At 38.1% G+C, this 23,769-nt stretch overlaps 1 protein-coding gene across 1 annotated transcript; it reads left to right on the top strand.

The window, feature by feature from the left end:
• Positions 1 to 326: 326 nt before the first annotated feature.
• ZPLD1 (zona pellucida like domain containing 1) lies at positions 327 to 21,269 on the top strand. Its single transcript, XM_013950065.2, has 10 exons — positions 327 to 432; positions 5,679 to 5,899; positions 9,137 to 9,318; positions 9,903 to 9,975; positions 12,578 to 12,675; positions 13,336 to 13,416; positions 14,258 to 14,429; positions 15,813 to 15,921; positions 19,087 to 19,116; positions 21,094 to 21,269. The coding sequence occupies exons 1-10, from the start codon at positions 327 to 329 to the stop codon at positions 21,267 to 21,269; spliced, it is 1,248 nt and encodes a 415-aa protein (XP_013805519.1).
• The last annotated feature ends 2,500 nt before the right edge of the window (positions 21,270 to 23,769 follow it).

Below are 23,769 nucleotides of genomic sequence, written 5' to 3'. Positions count from 1 at the left end.
AGCTGTTGATGTGTAAATACTTAAACACTTCCCTAACCTATCAATATGTGTTAAGTTTTTTTTTTTTTCATTTTCTTTTTATACCATCCTGGACTACCTCTTTTGCTGCAATTAAAAGTCATAGAAGTTAACAGAAATTATTCATTACTCAGAAGCAGAGAAGTGGGCCCTACTGCCTGTGGCCTCTTTCTCCAAAGTCTGTGAGCTTTGTTCCCAGCTCCTTTGGAGGCCATCACCTCCTGAGTGGTTAAATGTTTGCAGTAAGCATCTTTAATGCAATGAACAGATGTGTGTAATAACTACCTAATGTTTTGCTAGGTTTTGCAATGGAACAGGTATGGTTACTGCTCCTGCTGACAGTTAAAGTGCTTTCAGTGACTGCTCAGTTCAATGGATACAACTGTGATGCTAACCTCCATAGCAGGTTTCCTGGTAAGTGTTTAATAGACTTCTTCATAATGGCTTCTTTATTGTCTTGGTTCAAAGTAGTGATTATTTTTAAATACAGAGCTTTAAATCTGTGTGGTGCCTAGGGATAGGACTTCACATTAAATGAGTGTTAACTCTCTCAGTGACAATGAAACTTCTCTAATGTTGCACTTTACATTCTCCTTAATGCACAGTGGGTCAAATTCAGCCTAATATTAATGAATAGTACTTCCCTGACACCAATGGGGTTTGACCTGCTTTTGCCAGAGCTCTATTCTGTCCAAAAAATTCACCAGAGGTCACATTGCTGGAAGTGTTCATTACGGATTTAAGAGTCTGACACTTATAACTGGGATTTTTTCATGTTTTAACTGGGTAAGGTAATATAATCTATGTCCTTTTTCTGAAATACAGGAATATATATCTAATTTTGAGGAAGATGTAGTTGAAGACAAAATTCAGTGACTCACTTCATCATTAAGCCCATGGTTAGGGACAGGTGAAGCAATGGAATGTGCCCATATATCATGCACACTCATACCTCTGTGATAAAACAGGAGCTAAGTTGTTTGGGGGACATTAGATACCCAGAGCTGTTCATACAATGAGAATTGGAAATGAAATTTCAGTCTTAGCAATATGTATGTCAGAGTTGACTTGGCTAAAGGATGTTTTAGCCTCTGTTACATGGTTTATTCTTCTTCCTTCCTTTGTTTCTTGGACAGAATAATAATACTGTGAATACTGGCTGGTATTCATATGCTGTTTTTCTGAGGTAGCAGTTGAATGGAGTGATTTAGTGGTGACATTATTATGCTGTAATACCTTTCACTGTCGTTGTTTTTCTGAATAATAATAGCTTTGATTTTTCAGGCAGGATCAGTTCTTCTATTAAACCTAAGTCAGCAGAAAGCCTACAGCCTGTATTTACTGTTGCCTGTGTTACCACCACACTGCTAGGTGCTTTGTGGAAATAAAGACCAACGGTGGGTTTGATTATTCTTACATTTAGTTGGTGTGAGTATGAAGAGTAGAGAAATGCAAGACATGCAAAGAAGATCAAATAGGTTGTCTCTGTCCCTGACAAAAATCACTGTCTAAACTGATCTTTCACAAACGTGCCTATAAGTTTCCCTTCTTAGGCAAAGTTTTATGGACTTGCCTAGAAAAGCGTGAGTGAATTGTGCCCATCTGCATCAGATCCATATTTCATGGCTTTTCATGCAATTGTTTTCCTGTTTCAGGCTTCTTGTGAGGATTTCAACAGCTGGAGGGAAGTTCAGATTCCTCTTTGTGTTTTTGTTTTTTTTTGTTTTGTTTTTTTTCATTTGCACTAATCATTTTTTGCAGTAGCTCTTTATCAAGGCTTTATATTTGCAATGTGATACCCATGAATTGCAAACAGCCATTATTGCGGGCAGTTAGGGGCTACTTGCAGTTCTTCTGCCTTTAAAAGAAAAAAAAAATCGGATTCCATGTTGGATCTTTCTCCCTTACCCTTTCCCATTCCTCCCCATAGGAGCTGAGAGTTGAGCCATGCTCTTTCCTGTTCGTGATTCTCAAGCAGTAAAGATTCAAAGGCTGGATTTTAGTTAACTGTCTTAGTGCTGATTTTGTGAGCTAGGAAAGAAGGGTAATTCTCCTTATGTTAGGCATGCAGTGTGAAGGCTTAAAAAAAAAAAAAAAAAAAAGGCAGTAAACTTTTGTCCTGAAATTTGACAGGTGGTGTTTTCAGTTTGCAGGAGGGATTGCTATGTATTACAGTGGGACTAGCAGAGCTTTGTGGGGTTGGTGGAGCTCTCTTTTATGGGTTCAAGATCCCCCCAGAAGATGGGTGAGAGAGCCTGTGCTGGTTGGGGGGGCTTTTTTTTCACTATACTTTCACTATACCCAGCACTCAGTTCAGACCTTGAACTCTGCTTTCAGAGCTCAAAAATAAGCAGAGTGAGGAATGAGAGAACAAGAAGGAGAATGCTTCAGAAAAGATCCTTGAGACTGTGATAGTGCTCACAGAGCCTGGTTATGAATATGACTTTTTTTTTCCACATTCTTTATTTGTTCTGCATGAGAAATCTCCGTTGTTGTCCACATGAATTCCAAACATGGAGTGAGAGTGGGCTTTCTAACTGAGGCCTGTGGTGGTGATAGCAGAGATGCTGTTGCTTTTTAAAGTTGTTTTCCTTTTTTTTTTTTCCTTTAAATTAATTTCATGAAGAACAGAAGTTTGGGAAGCTTGTTTAGAAATTCAGCCTTCTTAAAGGAACCTTGGAGAATGGACAAAGGCTTATCCATTTTTAATTTGATTGTGTTCTTATCATTTATTATTTGGGTGACATCTTGCACAGGGATGGTGCTGCATAAATAAGATGATTACTAATCAGGCAGGACTTTTGTTTCTGCTGTTTGCAGGTTTGTTTTAGAGTGTAGGTGTGAAATAGCTGGGCTGAAGAAAAAACATTGTTTGGTAGATAGAAAATTCTGTGACTTTTTGTACTAGAAGCTAGGCATTATAGAGAGTACGCAGTAAGGTCAAATCTTACCATCGTTTGGAGAGCTGTCTGGAGAAGAACACATTTGTTTCCTGACAGCATTTGACGATTTGTAATTTGGCTTTAGTTCTGCATTGCAGTAAAAACGTGACTATCAGAATGCTTTGGAAGAACGGAGCCACAGCAGTGTGACTGTCCTCAGATGGGGAACCCAGCGGTTTTATTCAGGGGGCTCTTGCTATAAGTGTTGCAGCTTTTTCACATACACCATGTTTTAATTTACTACTAAAGCAGTGGTTTGATCAAAGAGGAGGCTCACACAGAGCAGAAAGCTGGTTTTGAACTATAAATATCTTTGACCAAATGGTTTCACCAAAAGAGGTGCACGATGTTCTGGCCAGTTATTGTGCTTCCGTATGTTTTTCACTGTCTGTTCTGGAGCAATTCTTGGCAATGCGCAGAGGGGTACCAGAACAGAAGTGGGTGATGGACCTGTCTGCGTTTGGCTTATGTTGCCATGAGTCCCTCCTTGATTCATGATGGCCTCTGTTACCCCAGTACCTAGGTAGCTCATGAATTCTACTGTGTTTTGCATGCGACACCCCTGTGAGTGCTGTAGCTGGTGTGATTTGCATCAGAAAGAGGCCAAGTGCTTTGTCCTTACATAAACTCTGTGACAAAGAGACTGTTATATCTAAGGCCCTGTCAAGTCTCAGCTGGGTGACCTAACCTTCAAACCATCTCTCCTCTCTGTTACATAGAAAATAGAAGTGTTTACGGACAGAGTCCAAGCATTTTCATTTAAACTCATATAGGAGTAATTTTTAACAATTCTAGAGAAATGAACAAGACTTTTTTAATATCTGAAGTGACATTATATCTGTTTGCATCTGGTTTCAGACGCACTTTGGAACAAATGCTGTGTATTTTTGAGTTCCAGAATTGACAAATTCGACAACAGTACTCCCTTGTAAAGTAGTGGGGGAAAAGGTACAATCTGGTACAGTGGCTTATCCTCCTGTGTAGTGCAGAGATTGTTTTTATAGTGTGTGTGGTCTCATTCCTCTTAGAGTCAAAGAAGAATTTTGCAAGTGGTAATGGTGCCTTAACAGTAAAGTAATATCCTACTTTTTAAAGGGTTTGAAGCGAGTTATAAAATTAAGTGGGCTACTTTATATTACACTTGCTATTTGCAATTTGTTACTATCTGACTGTTTGTGCATTGGTCCAAATAAGTGTAAGGGCACATTCCCTTTACCATACACTTTTTCTCTTCTTTCTTCCACCTTAATATATCCATGAAGTTGTTATGACAGTCCCCGTATAGCGAGTACCAAGGCATGTGGTTTCTTGACCTTTGTACATTAGGTGAATGGCATTACATATATGTACAAACCAGGAGAATTTCATGCCGAATCACTTGAAGTCCTGCTTTGCCTCTAGTACCTTTCTGCCCAAATTTACCTCCAAAGAGTAATGTTTAAGACCACATTAGCTCAGGACAGAGTTTAGCCAGTTATTTCCTGCACTTGATTTGGCTTTAAAGTCACCATTAAAGCTGTCTAAATTCAACTGCTTGTGCTCCTCTATCATGGGGGGAAGAGCCAGTCCATTGTAATGGAGACTTCATTTCCTCTCTGTTGTGGCAATGCAGCAAAACAATTCATTTCAGCAGGCTTAATGGTACAGTATTGACTGAAGTTGTTCTGCCACTTTTAATAGCACTTCATCTTAAGCAGATGCAATAAATGAGTTGTTATATAAAGGAGTAATGCCTATGTTTAACCCGATGAAATATGTCACTTTGTAGAGCGCTAGGAAAAATGAAACTTAACAAAAACCAGCCTCATCATCTAAAGGCAAAAAAAGAGTTTGAAGTAAAGCTACTTTATCTTGTTCTATAGCTAAACAAACTATTTGTTCCTATATCCTAATATGATGCTTTCAGTTTTCCATTCAAGTACGTAACAGTCTTCAGAATTTTCAAATAAAAGGCCAACTTCTTCATCCAAGAAGTGTTTACTGTTGTTCAAAATTGACCAGTTGTAATAATTGCTATTTTTTTTAGGTCTTTTGTGCTGTCATAATGTACACTATGAAAGACTGCTAGACACTTTGTAGTATTGATCATTGTCTTTCAAAAGCCAACTGATTTTTCATTGAAGCTAAAGCTGATGGTTCTTAAAAAGAAAAAAAACCTTTGAAGATACCACAATAAATTGCTCTGATATGCTGTTGATTGTACTTCAAAGTCTGTATAGCCTGAGACTGTAGTGGACTCTAGACAACCTCAGACAAGCGCACACAGCTTCAATGCCAGGTGTTGGCAGGGGTATGCTGGAAGGCAGAGCTCAGCCTCCTGAGTTTCTCCAAGTCCCTGGGAATTACTGTTTCAGAAGGGGGCTGTTTAGTCAGGCTCCGAATACTTAACCCCTTGCTGTTTTCCACTCTGTTGCATTGCTTCAGTTTATGAGTGTGTACTATTGAACGAGCTGGTGGGGAATTTCGGAGAAATAGTTTTGTTGCATGGCAGACTACGTTACTATATTTTAGTTCTGTTTTTTCTTTAGTGAAGTTGTACAGTCAAGTAAATCTGCTTTTCAGAATAATGCAGTTTTGACCTTTATGTTCTGATATTGCTGTCACTGGGGTCTAAAAATTGATTCGAACACCGGTTACAAAAGCACTGCTACAATAATTCTGTGGTAATTAGCTGAAATACATCTTCTTACAATGTGTTTTCCTGTATTTTTCTTGCAGCTGAACGAGATATCAATGTTTTCTGTGGAGTACAGACAATTACTATGAAGATAAATTTTTGCACAGTTCTTTTTTCTGGTTATGCTGAAACAGATTTGGCACTGAATGGAAAACACGGGGATGCTCACTGCAGGGGATTCATCAATAACAACACCTTTCCAGCAGTGGTCATTTTCATCATCAATCTGAGTACTTTGGAATCCTGCGGAAACACTTTAGTGGTAAGATGAGATCCAAGTGAAATTGTAGCATTGCTATTAATGCACAGGGTTGAGTGTATGCCCTGACAGCATTATATCTTTTACAGGTAGATAATGTTTACATGGTCTTGTTCAGTTAGCAGTATATTGCATATATCAAAGAAAAACAGAAAAAGTTGTTAATGTATAATCTTGGTTACTAATTAGAAGGTATGGTAGGAGACAATTTTGCCCTCTGATTAGAAAGTACGTTTTTCCTTGTAATAAATTTTTAGTAGAAAATGAAATTTTTCCAAAAAAATCCAAACTTTTGCTAAGCATGTTTTAAATGTTGCCAGAATTTTTCAAATAACTATTTAGCAAATGAAAAGAATATTTTTTAAGAGTGGGTTAGTTTAATCGGGTCGGAATAATGGTCTGGGTACCTACTTTCATGCCCTATGAGAGGGCCTTGCTGACAGATCTACATTCTGTGGTAAGGCATTGATTTCAGGGTGAGTGTCACAAGGGACATATTCTGGCCAGATACCCAACCCGACGAGGGAGAAGGCTAACAGTAGGCATCTCTGCTAGTAGTCCTATGAAGTCATGCACCTCCACGGAAGATCTCAGCTCAGTATGGAATTGCAAGGCAAAAAAAATGAAATTTTGAATCAAATCTTGAATATTGTTTGGCAAAAACATTAAATGTGATCTAACCTTTGCACTTGGTTCATGACAAAAACACCAAGATGCAGAGCTGAAGTTCAGATTTGTATGTTCAGCTCTGATCCTTTATTCAGTGCACTGCCACCATCTGTGCTGCGGTCTTTTGCCTGGTGGTGTGACTTCAGTGTCTGCATTTATATTGCTGCTTAGTGTGTTGATACCCAACGTCTTCATACTGCTAATGACCAAATCTGATCTTTAGCTGTAGATGAGTTTTTTAGAACCAGAATCTGATCCAGGAGCTGACTTTTGATGTCCGTTTCATACCATATAATTCCATTTCCTTCAGTGAACTTGTATCACCGTGAATGACAAATGTGAGGTCTCAACCATTCTAAACCAAGGGAGGAAGTGGATTGTACAGTTTGTGCGTACATCACACTGTACAAAGAGTGGTGACTTGTATCAAAGTATCTATGAATAACTTACAAAAACAAGTATAAAAATGTATTATTTTTAAGGCTTATTCTAGCTGGAGTTTGTAGTGACGCTTAAAGATACCTGCCACTTTTCATAAAAAAAACACCTGCTTTAAGGTTCCTAAAACTTTGTCAAACTGGGCTGAAATGTTGCATATTACTCTATGACATATTTGTCTCAGACTGAGTTTTCTTTTAAAATTTCAACAAATAGTTGAAATAGTTCAGGTAATTCAAAATTCTTTTTTCCCAGTTTTCTCTGAAAAGCTGTAGAGCCTCCATGACTTGGAGTAGAAAATTCTGACAAGTAGGAACCTTTTGCTGTCTCTTTGGAGTTGGCCACACTGTAAACCCCTGGAATTTTCTATTTGATTATAATCATAAGAGATTGCTGTTTAAAAAAATAAAAAATAAATAAAAATCTCTGATCAGTCCAAGCAATTGGAGCTCCCCATGAGGCCCCCACAAGACTCCACAGCATACAAGGCAATGTAGCAGCTGCTAAAAATACAACCCCAGATTTCCCTCCTCTTCTCCCTCAGTTTATGCATGCTGTGCCACAAACAGAGAGGATAAAGGATCAGGAAGCCTTTCTCTTCAGTTTGCCCTGACTGGAGTAGTACAAACCCATGCATTTTTGGCTGTGTTTCTCAGCAGAGACCTTTTACCTTTCCTTTACTTTTATTGAAAGAGAGTTAGCATTTCAGACAGAACTGAGGATAAAACCTAGGTCTGTAACATGGCAGACGCAACTTCTTATTTTTTGTGGGGGTGGGGGAAAGCTAAGTAGAGCTGTAGAGCTGTATATTTTACTATATGCTCTAGACTGTGTTCCTTAAGCAAGGAACAGATTCTAGGAATTCTGTTTTTCAGCCTTTTCCTGCCATTTAGCCAATGGTTAAGTATAATTTTGGGAAAGTGCATAAACATATCAGTCTTCTACCAGGTTTTCCTGTAGCCAGAGAAATCCAAATACCTGTCGTGTATCCCCTGCTGCTCAATTCCAAATGTTATGACTCGTGCACACCTCAGAATGATTCTTCCATAAGAGAGTATCTTTCCAAAGTTTAAGAAACCGTATTCGAATTAAAAATGCCAGTTCTGCTTATACAGTTATACAAAAGAAATGCTACAGCTGAAGTTCTGTGCCATCCCAGTTTGGCCCTGTTGCATATGCACCTAATGAAAGTAATTTGTGACATGTTTATCTGCTGATTTCGCACGCCACCACCATGCTGTTTTCAGAGCAGTAGCTGCAGATGAAGTGGGGCTGGCTGCTAGCTGGAGGAAAGGGTGTTCTTCAGTTTTCTGGAAGCACCAGAGACTCTGGTGAGCTGTGTCCTGTTACTGAGTGACATAGAATAGCACAGGTATCCTGAGGTATACTGAATTTGAGTATACTACTGAAACGAGTATACTACTGCTGAATTGAGCACAGGTGTCCTGAGGTATACTGAATACAGGTAACTGAATTAAGGTTTTGCTGGTAACTTCAAATAAGGCATTATCTGACTATATATTAAATACTTGACTTTCAACTCTTGAATTTCTGACAGCAATTCGTTCCAAGTTTAGACATGTATAAAATAGACACAAACACAGACCTGAAGTTCAACTGTTTGCCTTGTATCTGCTTATAAAATACAGTGGTTTTGATGTGTCAAAAACAAAAATATCAAGATTGATCAAGTATTGTTTCTGTGAATAAAATTGTTAGTGCAACAACAAAGTTGCATATGGAAGCCTGTTTTAAGCTATTATCTTTTAACCATAATAGAAGTATTCATTAAGCTTTTTCTAGTAGGTCTTGGGAATTGGTTGGGAATGCTCAGAAAAAAGGTGCCTACCAAAAAAAAAAAATGGTTCCAGGGTTTATCACAGCTCTTTTCAAATGGTTCTCATGTCTTTGTGTTTAAGAACAGCAGTATCAACTGTGCACTGTGTACTTCTGACCCTGGGGAGGTGAGAAATAGAACACAAGGAATTGGATGTTAACAGATCAAATTAATTTCTGAAGGATTTCCTGAACTTATCTCTGGGTGAATTATGAATTAAAGCATCAGTGTTCTTAGGTAGCTCTTATTCCATGCTTAAACTTCTGGTAATATTTATTTTCTCTCTCCCTCGATAGGTATCCTCAGCTCGAGGTGTCAATGCCTATGGGAATACCTCAGTGGTACAGATAGGTAATGTTTCAGGCTATATAGATACGCCAGACCCACCAACGATTATCAGCTATTTACCTGGCCTTCTGTACAAATTTAGCTGTAGCTATCCACTGGAGTACTTGGTTAACAATACCCAGCTTGCTTCGTAAGTGTGCTTTTCATTCCCATGTGTTTCATTCCCTTATGAACGTAAGCCCATATACGCCTAAATATATGCATGCCATAGCAGTATTATCAACATACTGATATTTAGCCTTGTAACAGTGAGAGGGGGGGAAAGCACTGAAAGAATCTGTTGCCTAAGTTAATGTAAAACTTGCCTTAAAATTCTGGTGTTCTGATGACAGAATGGTAGCAGCAAACAGATGGAAATTCTTCATGAAATAGTTCGTAAACATATGAATATGGAGTGCAAAAGAGAATATTCTTCATGAGTAGTCGCTGTATGTCATGGAAAATGGGTTCCTTTTTGTCACTTTGCCTCTCTGCTAATTATTTTCCTGATTCATGTTTTCAGCAGTATACGTTACTTCCCCCATATTTAAGGTTCTGTCAGCGTTTCCACTATAAATTTCTATTTCTGTGTTTTATAACCCAAACGTACAAATTAACTCTTTGTGATGTGGCTTGTGGAATTTTTAACAATAAAACCTACTGAAGTTATGTAAACACAAACATAAAATATATTTTTTAATCTTTACAGTAGCTTGTTTTCTAATTCCGTTGTAGGTCATCAGCAGCTATTTCCGTGAGAGAGAACAATGGTACATTTATCAGCACTTTGAATTTGTTGCTTTACAATGTGAGTATAAAACACAGTAATATGGAAATTGGATTAGCAAAACAGAATTTAGACTCTTCATTATGTGCTATCCCCCTCCCACTCCTCCCATGAAGAACCAGGCCTTTCATCTAGGTATCTCTCATTTCTGAGTTCTGTTGTCCTTTTTGCTTGCATGTGCCTGTTGTCTTGTATTCTTATGGCTGGCCTTTGAGGGCACATGCACTGACTTTTTGTTCTGAATTTATACAGTTCCTCAGTTTAAAGCTCTGGCTTTTCATGTTCCAGTGCCATGTAAATAATCAGTTGTAATAATAATATTCATGCTTCAGAGTTCATATTTGTGTTTACATTTATTATATATATATGTGAGTGTGCCTGTGTTCATATTTATGTATGTATGTATAGGTACACTGTACTAATCTAGAGACTACTCTCTGTAGAATTCTGTAAAAATTTTATAGACCTATTCCCTTAGCAATAAACTGTAGCACTTTTGCTGGAGTATTTTTATGCTCAAGCTTCATGAGAGTGTTTTGATCATCTGTAATCGTAGTGAGGGTATATGGGATTCATTCCAAATCTATAGCACACTGTACATGCTACCTCATTGCATGATTTTTCACGGTTTTAAGGGTCAAAAATTTTAATAACAGCTTTCAGACGACACTTCTTTCTTACCTTTTTAGATAATTTGAGTATGCATTATTGTATAAACTTTTATTATATGAATATGGATGGTGACAGTAAAACATGAAAAATGCACGGACCTCTACTTAACAGCAACATTAATCCCCGAAATGATATTTTGGTGTTGATTAAAATTTTTATTCATACATTTTAAAAACCTGATTTAAATATCAATTTTTCAATGTCAAGTGACATTTTTGTAAATTATGAATCTGATTTTTTGCATTATTATTCAAGCCGTCATGATGTTGAGTTATAATTCATGCAACTGATTTAAAAGTCAATGCTTTATACTTTGAATATAATAAGCTATAAATATTGTAACAGGACATTTTCCAAAGGCATGTTTTAAAAAAAAAATGTTTGTTCGACAGAGCTGAGCTCTGAATAACAACCTATAATATGTTAAAATGAAGATTATATTTCTCTCATTCTTGAATAAACTTGTAAGCAAAAAGATGGGGGGGGAGGGCTGCCAAACTTCTCTGCAAGTGTGAGAATTGACCACTACTTATTTGTTGGTGCCCTTCAGGACCTAATTCTGCAAACACTGGGTTAAAAATGATGTTAATATTTGTACTGAAAAAGTGCATTTGTTTCTCACATACCAGCTGAAAAGATAAGTTTTCACTCTATCCCAATGAATTTACAAGTTGACCATGAATAATGGTATTTTATTCTTCTGATTTCAGTCATATTATCTACTCAAGTAGTAAGTACTTTCCTAGTATGAATAATATTGCCAAGGCTGGCAGATTCAAGTGGAGGATGTGCTCTTTTGAAGAGATGACCTGCTCTGATGTGTCACAGAGTTGGTCTGTGTGCAAACATGGCTCCCCAGGCCTCCAGTACTGAGGAGGCTGAATATGGGGCTAGCTGTAAATTTTGGCTTGGTTCCCTTTGAAAAATCACATCTTCTACGTACTTATTCTTTCTTTGTGCTCTCTGCTGCTGCTCTTGGTTTTGCCTGCCACACTGAACCTGGTTTTATTGTGGCACTTTCAAAATCCTGCTCTGCAAATTTTTATTATGTCTTGAGTGCTTTGACCTCTTACAGGAGGCCTTTTTCAACATGCTGATTCCCTATTCTTTCTGGAATAGCAACCTATTTAAGTGACATTGCCTCTAAGTGAATTTTGATATGCTGAATTATGTCTGTCGCTCCAGATTTGTTTCATGGCATCTGTAGGTCATTGCTAGGAGTGACATTAGTGATTCAGCCTGTGACCACAAAACTGGCATTCTGTGACAGAGCATAATAAAACAGCAGTATGTATTTGTGTGGGGGAAATCCCCAACTTCTTTTTTTGTTGTGTGTAGTTTTCTTGGAACAGAATTTTTGAAATGTTAAAATATAAATGAAAATGTTTTGTTACTTAAAACCTTCAACAAGCCAACTTCCATGAAAGCTACATTTCAGCTCTCAGAATATGTCTGTTCTCCTGCAGCTTCAGATATATGAAACTCCAAGGGCCTTACAGTCATCAGTAAACCAAAGGACCATAACAGTCTTTCCTGGCAAAGGGCTCAGTGTGTCAGCCCAGTCAAGCTACTCCTTTAGAAAATGTGTCAGCTGCTGTGTTAGGCAATGGGGGATGTACTGAGATGCTACCTTGTGGTGACCTCTACGTGAAGCATACTTTTTCTTAATCAGTGATTAAAAACACTTCATGAAATCATAAATAGACAGATTCTCCAAAATAATTGTGTAGGATAAGGCCAGGCAGGTGATAATGATCTTTACAGACAAACTTGCAGGGAAGTGCTCTCGCACTGTTCTTTGCTTCTTCCCATAAGGAGGACAAAGTAAATGACAGTCCTATAAAGAAAAGTCAAAAAAAATCAGATGGGAGTTCAGTTTATAAATAAGGACAGGTACCCTCAGTTGTCACAGTGGGATTTCTGGTACACTGAGGCAATGTTTTTTTTTCAGGATTCAACCTACGGCCAGCAGCTCCTTATCCCAAGTACGGGTTTACCTTTGAAAACCAAAATATATGCAGCTGTGAGAGCAACCAACCTTGACGGCAGGTACCATAAAGGATGTTATTTCTTGCCTTGCCAGTTTTTCAGCTCTTGGGATTGTAAATTTATTCTCTGACTTATAAGCAACTGTCTTTCCTCATAGCTTTTTGTAGGTTAAAAGGGTGGTTTGTGTTTGATAATTGTTCCCCGTGGCTGAAAGAAATCTTGTACTTCAAGCTGAATGCATGTCTTGCTGCTGTCCTCTTTATGAACGTTTTCCTGAATTTTGCTTTAAACCTCATATTCCTGTTCTTTAAGAGAGATTCTCCATGAGATCAAATAAGAAACTCATGAGCTTTTAAAAGCAGGAGGGTTTTGATTTCTGGTCCTACGTGGTCATGACTTCTGTAAGGAGGTGGATAACAAATAAACTGGTAGGAAGTACTGTATGGTGTTTGGCTTGCATGAAACCAGATTATTTGATTTATATCATTCTGCTGCTGTGGTGTACGCTGCTTAGTTTTGTAAGTCAGGGATAAAAACAGATGATGTAGTGGGAATGCAGGATGACTTATTAAATATAATAACTTGGCTTCAGTGTACCAGACTGCATTATCAGTTTGTATACCTGTCTCTACTGTGTTTTAATCTTTTCTCCCTGACTCTCCACCCCTACTCTTACCATTATCTGTTCCCTGATCATTTATCACTTTGCTTCTTGTGCAGGTGGAATGTTTTGATGGACTACTGTTACACCACACCATCTGGTAATCCTAGTGATGATCTTCGATATGATCTTTTTTTCAGGTAGGTCTTGTGCAAACACGCTTTAAAATCATAGTTACAAATCTCTTTGGTGCTCTTCTAAACTATTTGGAAATCTGAGCAATATTAACTGAGAGGCCCAAAGACTGTGCTTACAGATAACATATCAGAACGTACCCTGTTTGTGAACGTACACATCAGAAACAAGTGCACAGTCATGAAAATTATGAAAATGCTGAAGCATACCTCTAAAATGGATCTAGCAGAGGTCCTAGGAACCTCCCAACTAAATGGCTAAATTAACCTGTATTTTGCTAAAGGCAGGTAGGTAGGTACCCTTGCAGTGAATGACAATGATGTAAAACATCATAGACCCCAGTTCAGGAAAGCATGTAAGCCAGTGATTAAAGATAAATATATGCTCCTGCTGCTACTTTCAGTAATAATATATTTCCTTGAATTGGAATTTTGAAAAACATAAATAGCATCTTGACAGTATCTCAGTTTAAAGCTCATCAGTGGCGGTTGCTGGAGATACCACTTCATTTGGGGTTGCCTGTCTATACCAGTTAGCATATCTGATTACTTTTTGCTTCAGGTCTCAAATTTCTTTGGGCACTGGAATTAAATGGTTCCTTGGTTATAGCTGTGAATGTTGCAAAGCAAAAACGGACTGTTTTGTAGCAATTCATTTCAGCAAGCATTGTACAGCCTAAACCAAGCGATTTTGGCTGCCCATATAGGGTGTTATGGCTCTGTGTCCTTTTGTGTGGAGCTAAAGCACTGAGTTTGCTATGTAAGTTACCGTACCGTCAGCTACTGACTTCAAAAAGCAGCGATACAAGTGCTCATCCTAGTTCTAATCTTCTCTATAAAAATTTAGCTGTGACAAGGACCCACAGACAACTATAATTGAAAATGGCAAGAGCCAAATGGGACGGTTTTCCTTTGAGGTGTTCCGCTTTGTGAAGCACAAGAACCAGAAGATGTCTACAGTCTTCCTTCACTGTGTGACAAAGCTGTGCAGAGCAGATGACTGTCCCTTTCTTGTGCCAGTAAGTTGGGTGGATGGAAGTTGCTGTGAATTATCTGGATATGAAATAGACACGCTTTGGAATTATTCTTCATCCAAATGCGAAGGCTGCTTGCATGGCACAAAAGGAAGATGACTTTCAGAGTCTGAAGTAGGGATGTCTGTCTTGTGTCTGAAGGAATGTTAAACAACCGATGAAGAACAGGGCAGTGCATATTATCATCCACAGGTAGAATAATATTGGACCTGTAAAGCACAGGTCGTTGAGCATGGGAGAAAAGATTTTTTCACATTTTGGTCCTTAATTTGTTATTAAAAGTAATCACTCTGAGATAGCTTAAGAGCTGATATTCTTAGCATAGCATCTGAAAAACAAGGTATCCACAGTCACAGCGGTTGAATATAAATATCTTAGAATAATGGAAATTACTAATTATGGAAAAATTAAAGGTGTACTAAGTGGTGTGATCCTGACAAGGAAAATTTGAAAGTATTTCTGATGGTGAATAAAATTCTTCACCACCTTCCCTATATTTCGTTGCAACCTTCCTTATAGTTTAGAAATTATTCTTTTGTTGAACTTTAAAGTTCACGAGGATGTGTCAATTCAAAGATTGCTTCATTTTAGGAACATTGGGATCAAAAAATATATTTGGGAAATCAAAACATTTGAATAAACATGGAATATTCAGTGCTGATGTCTTCAGAATGTGGTATCATTTCCTACAGAATGACTTTCCATTTAGAATTTTAAGATGTTGCCACTTTGTTATGCTTTTGACATTTTGTACATTATTTTATACTTTTATGTTTAAATAATGTGTTGTTTCTATTGAACCTATGTTCTGAAGGTTTTGAAATTAGATAAGTGCTCTTATTTCAGTGCCCAAGATTAAGATAGATGAAAAAGAAATGTTAATTAAAGATGGGTTCCAGATGATACAGTGCTGGGGATCATTTTAATATGGGTCATTACTTTGTTGCTGTTTAGAACTTCCTGGAAAATGTGTGAACTTTAAATTGAGAAGTTTGTTAGAATAGGGATTATAGCATCTTTTATATCCCTAGTCAAGCAAAAAACATTTACTGGGAAAACTGGCTGTAAACAAAGCTTTGGGAAATTAACTGCTGAAAATTTAATATACTATAAGATGGCTCTTGTACATGACAGCAGTGCAGTTCTGTAAATGAAATGAGGCAAAATACAACTGGAAACCAGACATTTACAAGATGCACTTCTAGGGAATGTTGCAGCTGTTTTTATTGCAAAGTAATTTAATGCATACTAAGAAATAAAATCAAAGTTGTAGTATTGCTTGTAAAAGAGCTTACATTAAAACTGGAAGCACAGAAGGGCAATAATTCCATTCTACTCTGAAACTGACTGTTTTGATTAACTGCTCAGATTTGCAGTAACAGAAGAAGAAGAGATGCTGGCAGGAGAACAACTGGGAGCCCTCAGAACACCTCTGGCAATGCTGTAATCTCTGTTGGCCCCATCATTACAAGGAGCGGTAGGAATGAGCAATTTTTTTCTATATATTGCAGGAATTTCAAAAACCTGGGAAAATGCATGGCAGTTTAATGAGAACTTTCAGTGACTCAGAGGCTGGATTCTCCATGAGTTTGCTGGGTATTTTGCAGGGGAGGGGAGACTTTTTTTTTTTTTTTTTTGAAGGGGGGGGTGGGGGCAGGCCTCGGTATTTTTTTTTTTACTACTATCGGAGCCTTTGGTAGAACTTCTGAGCTAATATTTATGTTCAGCTCTCACATTCCTCCCTACTCTCAGTAGAATCACTGTGGGATACAGTTAGGCATATTAGGCCATTATAAAAGTCCGAACTTGGTGAGTTGACTTCCTTTTTGTCAGATTTCACTGAAGATTATGGAATTTAAGGTACCATGTACAGCATCTCAGTTTAAATTCTGAGATCAGATTGGAGATATGGAAAAATAAATGATTTGGCAGGTAAAGAATATTCACTGTCACTTTCTGTTCACCATCTCTTCCAGCCTCATCTTCGGGTTTTTATCAGTGCTGCATAAAACTAATACATGCCATGCTAAGGCTTCAGCTATAGAGAAAGAAACAGGACAAACACATTGTATTTCTAAACAGAGCAGGCCAAAATATAATTTCTTTTAGATTTAGGGTGAAACTTCATGGATTTACATTTTTATTCCCAGAGATTTAAGAAAAGAAACTCTAAATATAGCCTGCAGTCTCTGAAAAATATTTGTGACCACTGTTGACAACATAATGAAGATAAAATATTAAAAGTTTTTTTTTAAAATTCTACTTACAGATATTCATAGTAGTTGCCGTTAAGCAACTGCATTCAGCAGTTTCAGACTGAGAGAGACTAGGACTGAATCCCATGTAGGAAAAATAACTGAAACACCCTGAGAATAAACTCCTTCCTCTTTTACATGCAATGTGGTTGCCCCCACATATACAAAGACAAAGCTGACCTGTCAGAGTAAGGAACCATCTAGTTAGAGACCATTTTTAAAAGCAGAATATGTTGAATAGTAATCAGCATTTCTGCAATTGAAACTAATATTTTTTCCTGCATTATACATGGCCCCAATTGAGTGCCCTTGCTGTTGTCATCTGATTAGTCAACAAAAAAGTAAAAAGAACTTCAAAGTTGCATGTGTGAGTACTTATGGGAAATGAATGACAGATTTGCCCAGGCAAACACTTACGTTAGAGAAATGCTACCTTAGGGAATAGAAACTAGATAAAGCTTGTTATCTAAGCAATGCCTATTAAGTAATACAACTTATGGTTCAAATGCTGTGAGTTCTTTTTTTACAAATTAAAAAAAAAAAGTCAAAAACCTTTTAATACTGCATAATTTCAAGCAAACCAAGATCTGTCCAGGAATGTGTATTGATCCCAAAGTAAGAGTAGACTATTTTATACATAATTTTTTTGACAACTGTTGTGTGATTTCTAGTGAAAACATGAATAGGGCTGAAAAGGGAAAGTAATCATTTTTGAAGTGTCTCTTAGTTGAGATATGTAGCTAATGGTTTTTGTAGACTAGACAGACTTCTGAATCTCTATAGGATGTTTTTGGAGCATCTCACTCCTGCTGATAGAAGCGTGGCTTGACAGGCAAGGCTTCAAAAAGCTGAGAATCAATTCTGAACTCTGCTGCAAATTTCCTGAGTGGTATTGGGCAAGTCACTTAATTTGACTTGTACTTCACTTTTCCTTCTGAAGCAAAAAGAGGGAATTAGTATTTCCTCCCACTGCCCCTTCACATTGTGAAAATAAGTTTATTAATAGTGTGAGATTCATGTATACTATAGTCGAGCATAGAAAAGGGCGAAGGTTATGAGAACTTCAAGTTGATTGGAGCTAACTGGTTTGTGGATGACGTATGCCATGGGTGCAGTGCTGGCTCACTTTGGGAGGACTCGCCATCTCTGGGCAGTGCTGCACGGAGGTAGTTATGCTATTTTTCAAGGCCAACTGTGGTCCAGTTTCAGTACAGCTACATTTGTACAGAGCTGATAAGGCCTGCTCCACCTGATTGGCCATAGTACATCCTCCAGTACCAAGACATGTGGCTGCATTTGTATGAATGTGCAGCCCTTCACTTTCCTCATTTAGATTGGTGTTGCATCACTCCCAGGGCTGGTCCCATGCATTTCAACGTGTCTGCAGAGGCACCTCGAGTTAGCCAGCTTTTCCCATTATTCTGGTCACCAGTTGTTCTGGTAACAAAACTGTTTATGTAATTATCTTGATAAGAACTGAGTAATGCTACTACAAATGACCAAGTCCTCCTGTGTATTTCTGAGCTCTTGTTTCTAACACTGTTCTTTTCAGAGAAACATTATTCTTGCTTGTTAATCTAAAATAAGTCTTTGCAGGAGAAATACACAGAAGAAAATGTTTTAGTCTCTGGGTATGGAAACAAAGCAGGTACCTGCTTGTGAAGGTGAAATTGTATAGCTTTTAATGGATGCCTCTCTTAAAAATATAAGACAGCTGCTCAAAATAAATGTATATGTGAGCTATGCTTAGGATATGAACACAAAAAAAAGCAAAAAAAATGACAAGAAGTATAGTTTTGAGATGGAAAATGGTAAGTAAGCAAAAACTGAGGACAAAATAAAAGTGTGTCCCTGAATATAATGTCACTTTATTACTGTCAAGAGAAAGTTGTGCATGGAGAAAGGGCATTTTTGTAATCATTTTTTGTCACTAATGTATTTTTCCTTGAAACCTTGGATTAAAATATTTTGTCCATATAGATCCTCCTGTAATACAGTTATCAGTGAAGGAACTTGCATATAATATCATACTTATGATTGCATTTTTATTAAAAGGGACAGAATAGAATTGGGAACCTTTTCAAGTAAATGGTTCCTGTACTAAGTGTGTGTGTGTGTGTGTGTGTTGGGGTGGGAGGGAGAGTTGCCTCAGAATACTAAGTAGCTTTATATTGGTGTGCTCCCATTAAAAATGAGGAAACTTCTTGTAATTAATGTTGCTGTCCTGATTCTGCCAGACACATTAACAGCTACTAGTCAATGTTGCAAATATAGCTGATACGTTTTGAAAATAAAGCTAGGACTACTGGCTTCTGTGTTCCAGGTGGGGAAGAGATAGGCACAGGTGTTTGTAAAATATAATGCACCCATTTTTATATTTTATACAGATGAGACACCAACCAACAATTCACAGCTTGGTAAGTTAATCAGAATTCCAAGAAATACAAAAGAGAGGGTTTATATGAGTGCAACAGAACTGGGTAGGTAAACCATTCAGACTCAGTATGCACTGAGCTGGAATGTTTTTTCTTTTTGGCTTGTTTTTGTCATTTAAATGAGTACATACTGACATGCTATAAAGAAAGCAATTGGTAAATCTGGAATGCTCAGTTTAATTTGTGTACCTGGCCCCACCAACATAGTGATTTCTAATCCCTACAATGGAATTGAAATGAAAATCCACTACTGTGACATATGAGTGTGAGGGAACATTGCAGCTGCCAGAAGCAAAATCACAGATATAAGCAGTAAAATCTGCTCATGCAACAGAAGAGTTGAACAGCAAAATGGTAATTATGGTGCAGTCCAGCTCATTTCACATCTCAAAATCAAAAGAGCCTGCTTCAGCTCCTGTTTTCTTGGCATTTAACCACATGAACAGCCTATGGAGAACTCACTGTCTCTGCTAGGTTGATGAAGGAGATAGGCTGCAAGGGAGATCAGGTCTCTGAAGTTTAGGGTGGTTCTCCATTGGTCACCTGGAGGACTTGGTTTCAGCCTCTCTGTTACTGTTCTCTGCTATTAAAGATCAGTAGCTAATGGCTAGGAAGGGATGTTCAGATTTAGGTAAGCAGGGGTGAGGTCCTTTGGGCCATCTCACCTCTTGCTTGCTCAAAGCGGGACCCACTGGCACAAGCAACCTACCTTGTCCTCAGAGCTCAAGTAGCTATCTGTTCCCTTCTCAGTCAACTGGTTAGACCCAATAGAAGCAGCTACCTCTCCTTTCTGCCATGAAAACAAAGTTCTCCCTGTGATAAACTGTTTCCTGGTGTATTCCCTACCCATGGTATGATTAGGTATCAAAAAAAAAAAAAGTAAAATTCTTCCCCAGTTGCTACACATGGTTTGCTGTGATTATGGCTGCTACCTTTCATTCCCATGAAGTGTGAGCTGCATCCCTCTTCTTCCTTCCCACAGCAACAGCCTGTTGCAGTCCCAGTGGGGAGTGCAGAGGTAGAGCAAAGTAGGACTACTACTGTTGTGGAGAGAAGATTGACAAGTGAGGTCAGAAGGTAGCAGAGAGTGGAGAAGGGGAGGGCCACCTGATTACAGAACTGTTTTTTCTGCTTTGAGAGAGGATGGAGGGATTGGTGGTGTGAAGGCAGGGGGCAGGAGTTTGGTTCTGGGAGCAGTCTTGTTCCTCCGTAGCAGCTGCTTTGTCATTTCATCTCACTCTCTGGCACTGGTAATGGTAAATACAGCTCTTTTAGGCAGAAATACATACTGGTGCACTGGGTGGCGCCTATGGCTTGAATGGGTCTTTGTGTTTTCTACTGAAAAAAATGGTACAGGTTAGATGAATGTGTTCCAGTACTGGGTTTGGCCCACAGACAGCAAGTTGAACCACACTAGACCGTAAATGCATATGTTACTACTTTTTCTGTATAAGACCTGATAAACATGTTAAGGAGCCTTCTGTCAAGTGGCACAGAAAAGCCTAGAGTAGATCAGAAATCTGATGCTGGATATGCCCACTAAGGATTTTTATACCCTTTAGACTGAGATGTGGCTAAGCAGGATATCACGGAAAAAAATCCTTTCATTAACTTGTAGGCCACAAGTCTTTTTACCTCTGCCTTGATAGTTTTTGGACAGTGATAAGTCTTGCCTTAAACAGCACATGTCAAGATCAGTCACCAAGCATGAGGGATTATGCCTTAGTAGTACCCTTACTGTCTTTATCCCCAGCATGATGGGGTATTGAAAGAACGAATAGCTGTTTTCTCAGTTTACTTAGTATTATCCAAGTATGCAGGTATTCACTTTGCAGTTCAATTTTGTTCCTACTTGTAATTATTCTGTATATACCATATTGTAATGGGCAAACAGACATATTTGGCACTGCTGAAAGATTCTAACCAGACCCTACCTGTGCATTTTTGTTCTCCATGCAGCTCATCCAAATGGACCTCCTTTTCAGCTGAACTCGGTCACCAGCACACTGATTTCAAGTGTGGTCATCCTAGGAATCACAAGCATTTTCTTTTTCATATGTTCCTTAACTCTTCTGCGCAGAAAGTGGCCCAACACCTCAGTTTTGAATGGCATCCAAAATCCAGTTTTCAACTGAAAGTGGTGATTTACTTGCACATTGGGATTGCCTTTCTTGTCCATGAAATATACTTCCATTAAAAAATAACAACAAGGCAACATTCTGGCTATATCCAGCTTCTATTCCAGATATTCTTTATTTGTAGACTTGCTAGACATTATTGTATAGATAAGCAGCAGTGATATTGATAACAATTCTAGGAAATTATGAAAATCTCAATTGTTTGTGATCAGACTATATGACATTATGCCCTTGGGTGTATTGACAATAAAACTTCTGTCTCCAGCTTCTCAGGAGGTATTGAAGCTGAAGATGCTTAAGATGAGAACTTTTCCAAGTATGCCATTCTTATGCAAAACCTGATGCAGTCAGAAGCATTTATAAGTTCATACATGCTTACTAAGATAAAGGCCACTTCTATTTTGTCACATTTTGCACCACAAATTTGAAAAATGGCTGTGGCTCAAGAGGAACTTTTCTCCTCTATATTAGCTAAAAAGAACCACAGAAAAACTCAGAATAATGAGTGACTTTTGCTTATTACTCATTTGGAAATCTTTTCTTATGATATGTCTTCTACTGAATTCTGGTTATAGCCCATAGGGTATAGCAGAATTTGGCTGGCTATCCTTCTGAATCAAGTGGTTTAGGATAAATTGCACTTGGTCCCAGGGAACCATGCTGCAGTTCTTATTGAGGTGGAAAAACTCTTCCACCAAAATCATTGAGTGAGAATATGAATGAGAGCTTTAAACCTAATTAAGGTTCAGCATAAAGTTAGTTCTGCACACAGTCAAAACTACTGTAGCTTCCAGTTAAATTTTAACCCTGCAAATTCTTCTAAGGGGAAGAAAAGAGAAAGTGTCCCTTTTTTCTCCCCTCCTTGAACAAATAATACAAACAAATAATGACAAAACCTTCCTCGTTCAAAATTATTTTTGGAGCCCAATTCAGCAGTTAATTTGAGTAAAACTCACTGACATCCTAATTTGTAAGGGCCAGTTTTCTACATGAGTTTCACAGTTCTCAGATAAGGCTTTCCATTATCTACATGAAGAGTTGTAGATCAACACTTCAGCAGATATTCCCCATGGAATATCTTCACTGCATGGATGAGGGGAAGAGGGCAGCTAGAAGAATAACAGGCTACAAGCATTACCATACCGTTGACTCTAGCTAATCTGATAAACCTCAGACTTACCTGAATCGAGTGTGAGTGACCATGTGCCTTCAAATAGGAGCAAAGGGTAGTGGTGTAGCTGCTTGGAATAGACAAAGAAGCTGGTACTAGGGAAGCCACAGTAGACGCAACATATATTAAGCTGGACTGGATAGACAGTTGGGATTTTGGTCACAAATTCAGCAGTTGATTCAGAATTCCATTTTCATGTACTGTACATATTGGTCTAGAAACACCTCATTGATATTTATCATTACCCTGTGTTAATCATGTCTGTGTTTTTGTTCATGTGATACAACTGGCTAATGATCAGGGCGCTTTGGCTCTCAAGACTAAAGATGAATACAAACTTGTTCTCAGTTTCCTCTGATCCCGAAAATGCTGTATAAAGGCCTGTTGTTCACAGAACGTCCACTGTGCTATAGTCTGGTACCCCTAACAACCAATACTGTGCCTGTTTTCCTCCAGTCTTAATACCTCAGAAACATTTTTTTGCACTTCAGGGTTTAGGTCTGATAACATGTAAAACCTGATTGTTTAATAAAATTATTTGAAACATTTCAGAATGGATGTTTTGTCTGAATTTTTTTTCCCTTTCAAATTATTGCAGTTTTGTATTTGCTTTCAGTGACCTCATCCTGCAAAGATGAAAACTGGACATGCTTATTTAAGTCACAATTTGGTAAGAGATTTCAATATCCAGGATAAATTAATATAAGTATAGCTTTACTGGTCTGGTCCTCAAAGGGTGGTGAAGAACTCTGGAGACTTGCATCAAGGTCTGGATATACAGAAATTCAGATAATCTGCTGTAACTTACTCATAAGGACAACTGCAGAAGTTCCATAAATGTAATTTCCACTTCATAACCACTAACATTAGTTGAACGTTTCCAGTGATGGAGATGCCACTACCATGCTTAGTAAGCTGTCCCAGGAGTTGATTACTGTCTTTAGTACTTCACTAGTCTGTTTCTAACCTTGAAGGTGACCAGCTTAATTTTCCAGCCATTAGAAACTGTTATGCCTTTGTCTGCGAGACTGAAGGAGACCCCTTTTCTGACAGAAATCTCTGATTTGTTTCCACATAAAAGTGCTTAGACTGTGCTAATCCATGTGTTGCCCTTTTGATAATCTAAGTAGCTCATCTTCTCCTGCAAAGCATGTTTTCTCATCTTTTAAGTGGCCTCATATTTTGGTTAAGACCACAGGAAAAGAAAGGCGAATGCTGCTGTTGCAAAAAAAATTGAAAAACAAAAGCTATCATATATCATCATACCTGTCCTACTTCAAGTTCTGCTTATTTTCTGGAACAAGTCTGTTGCCTTTATATAGAGAA

Source organism: Apteryx mantelli, chromosome 1 (assembly GCF_036417845.1).
Source record: "Apteryx mantelli isolate bAptMan1 chromosome 1, bAptMan1.hap1, whole genome shotgun sequence".
Taxonomy (NCBI): domain Eukaryota; kingdom Metazoa; phylum Chordata; class Aves; order Apterygiformes; family Apterygidae; genus Apteryx; species Apteryx mantelli.
The sequence above is the reverse complement of the archived record's forward strand: the minus strand, read 5'-3'. Positions and strand labels throughout refer to the sequence as shown.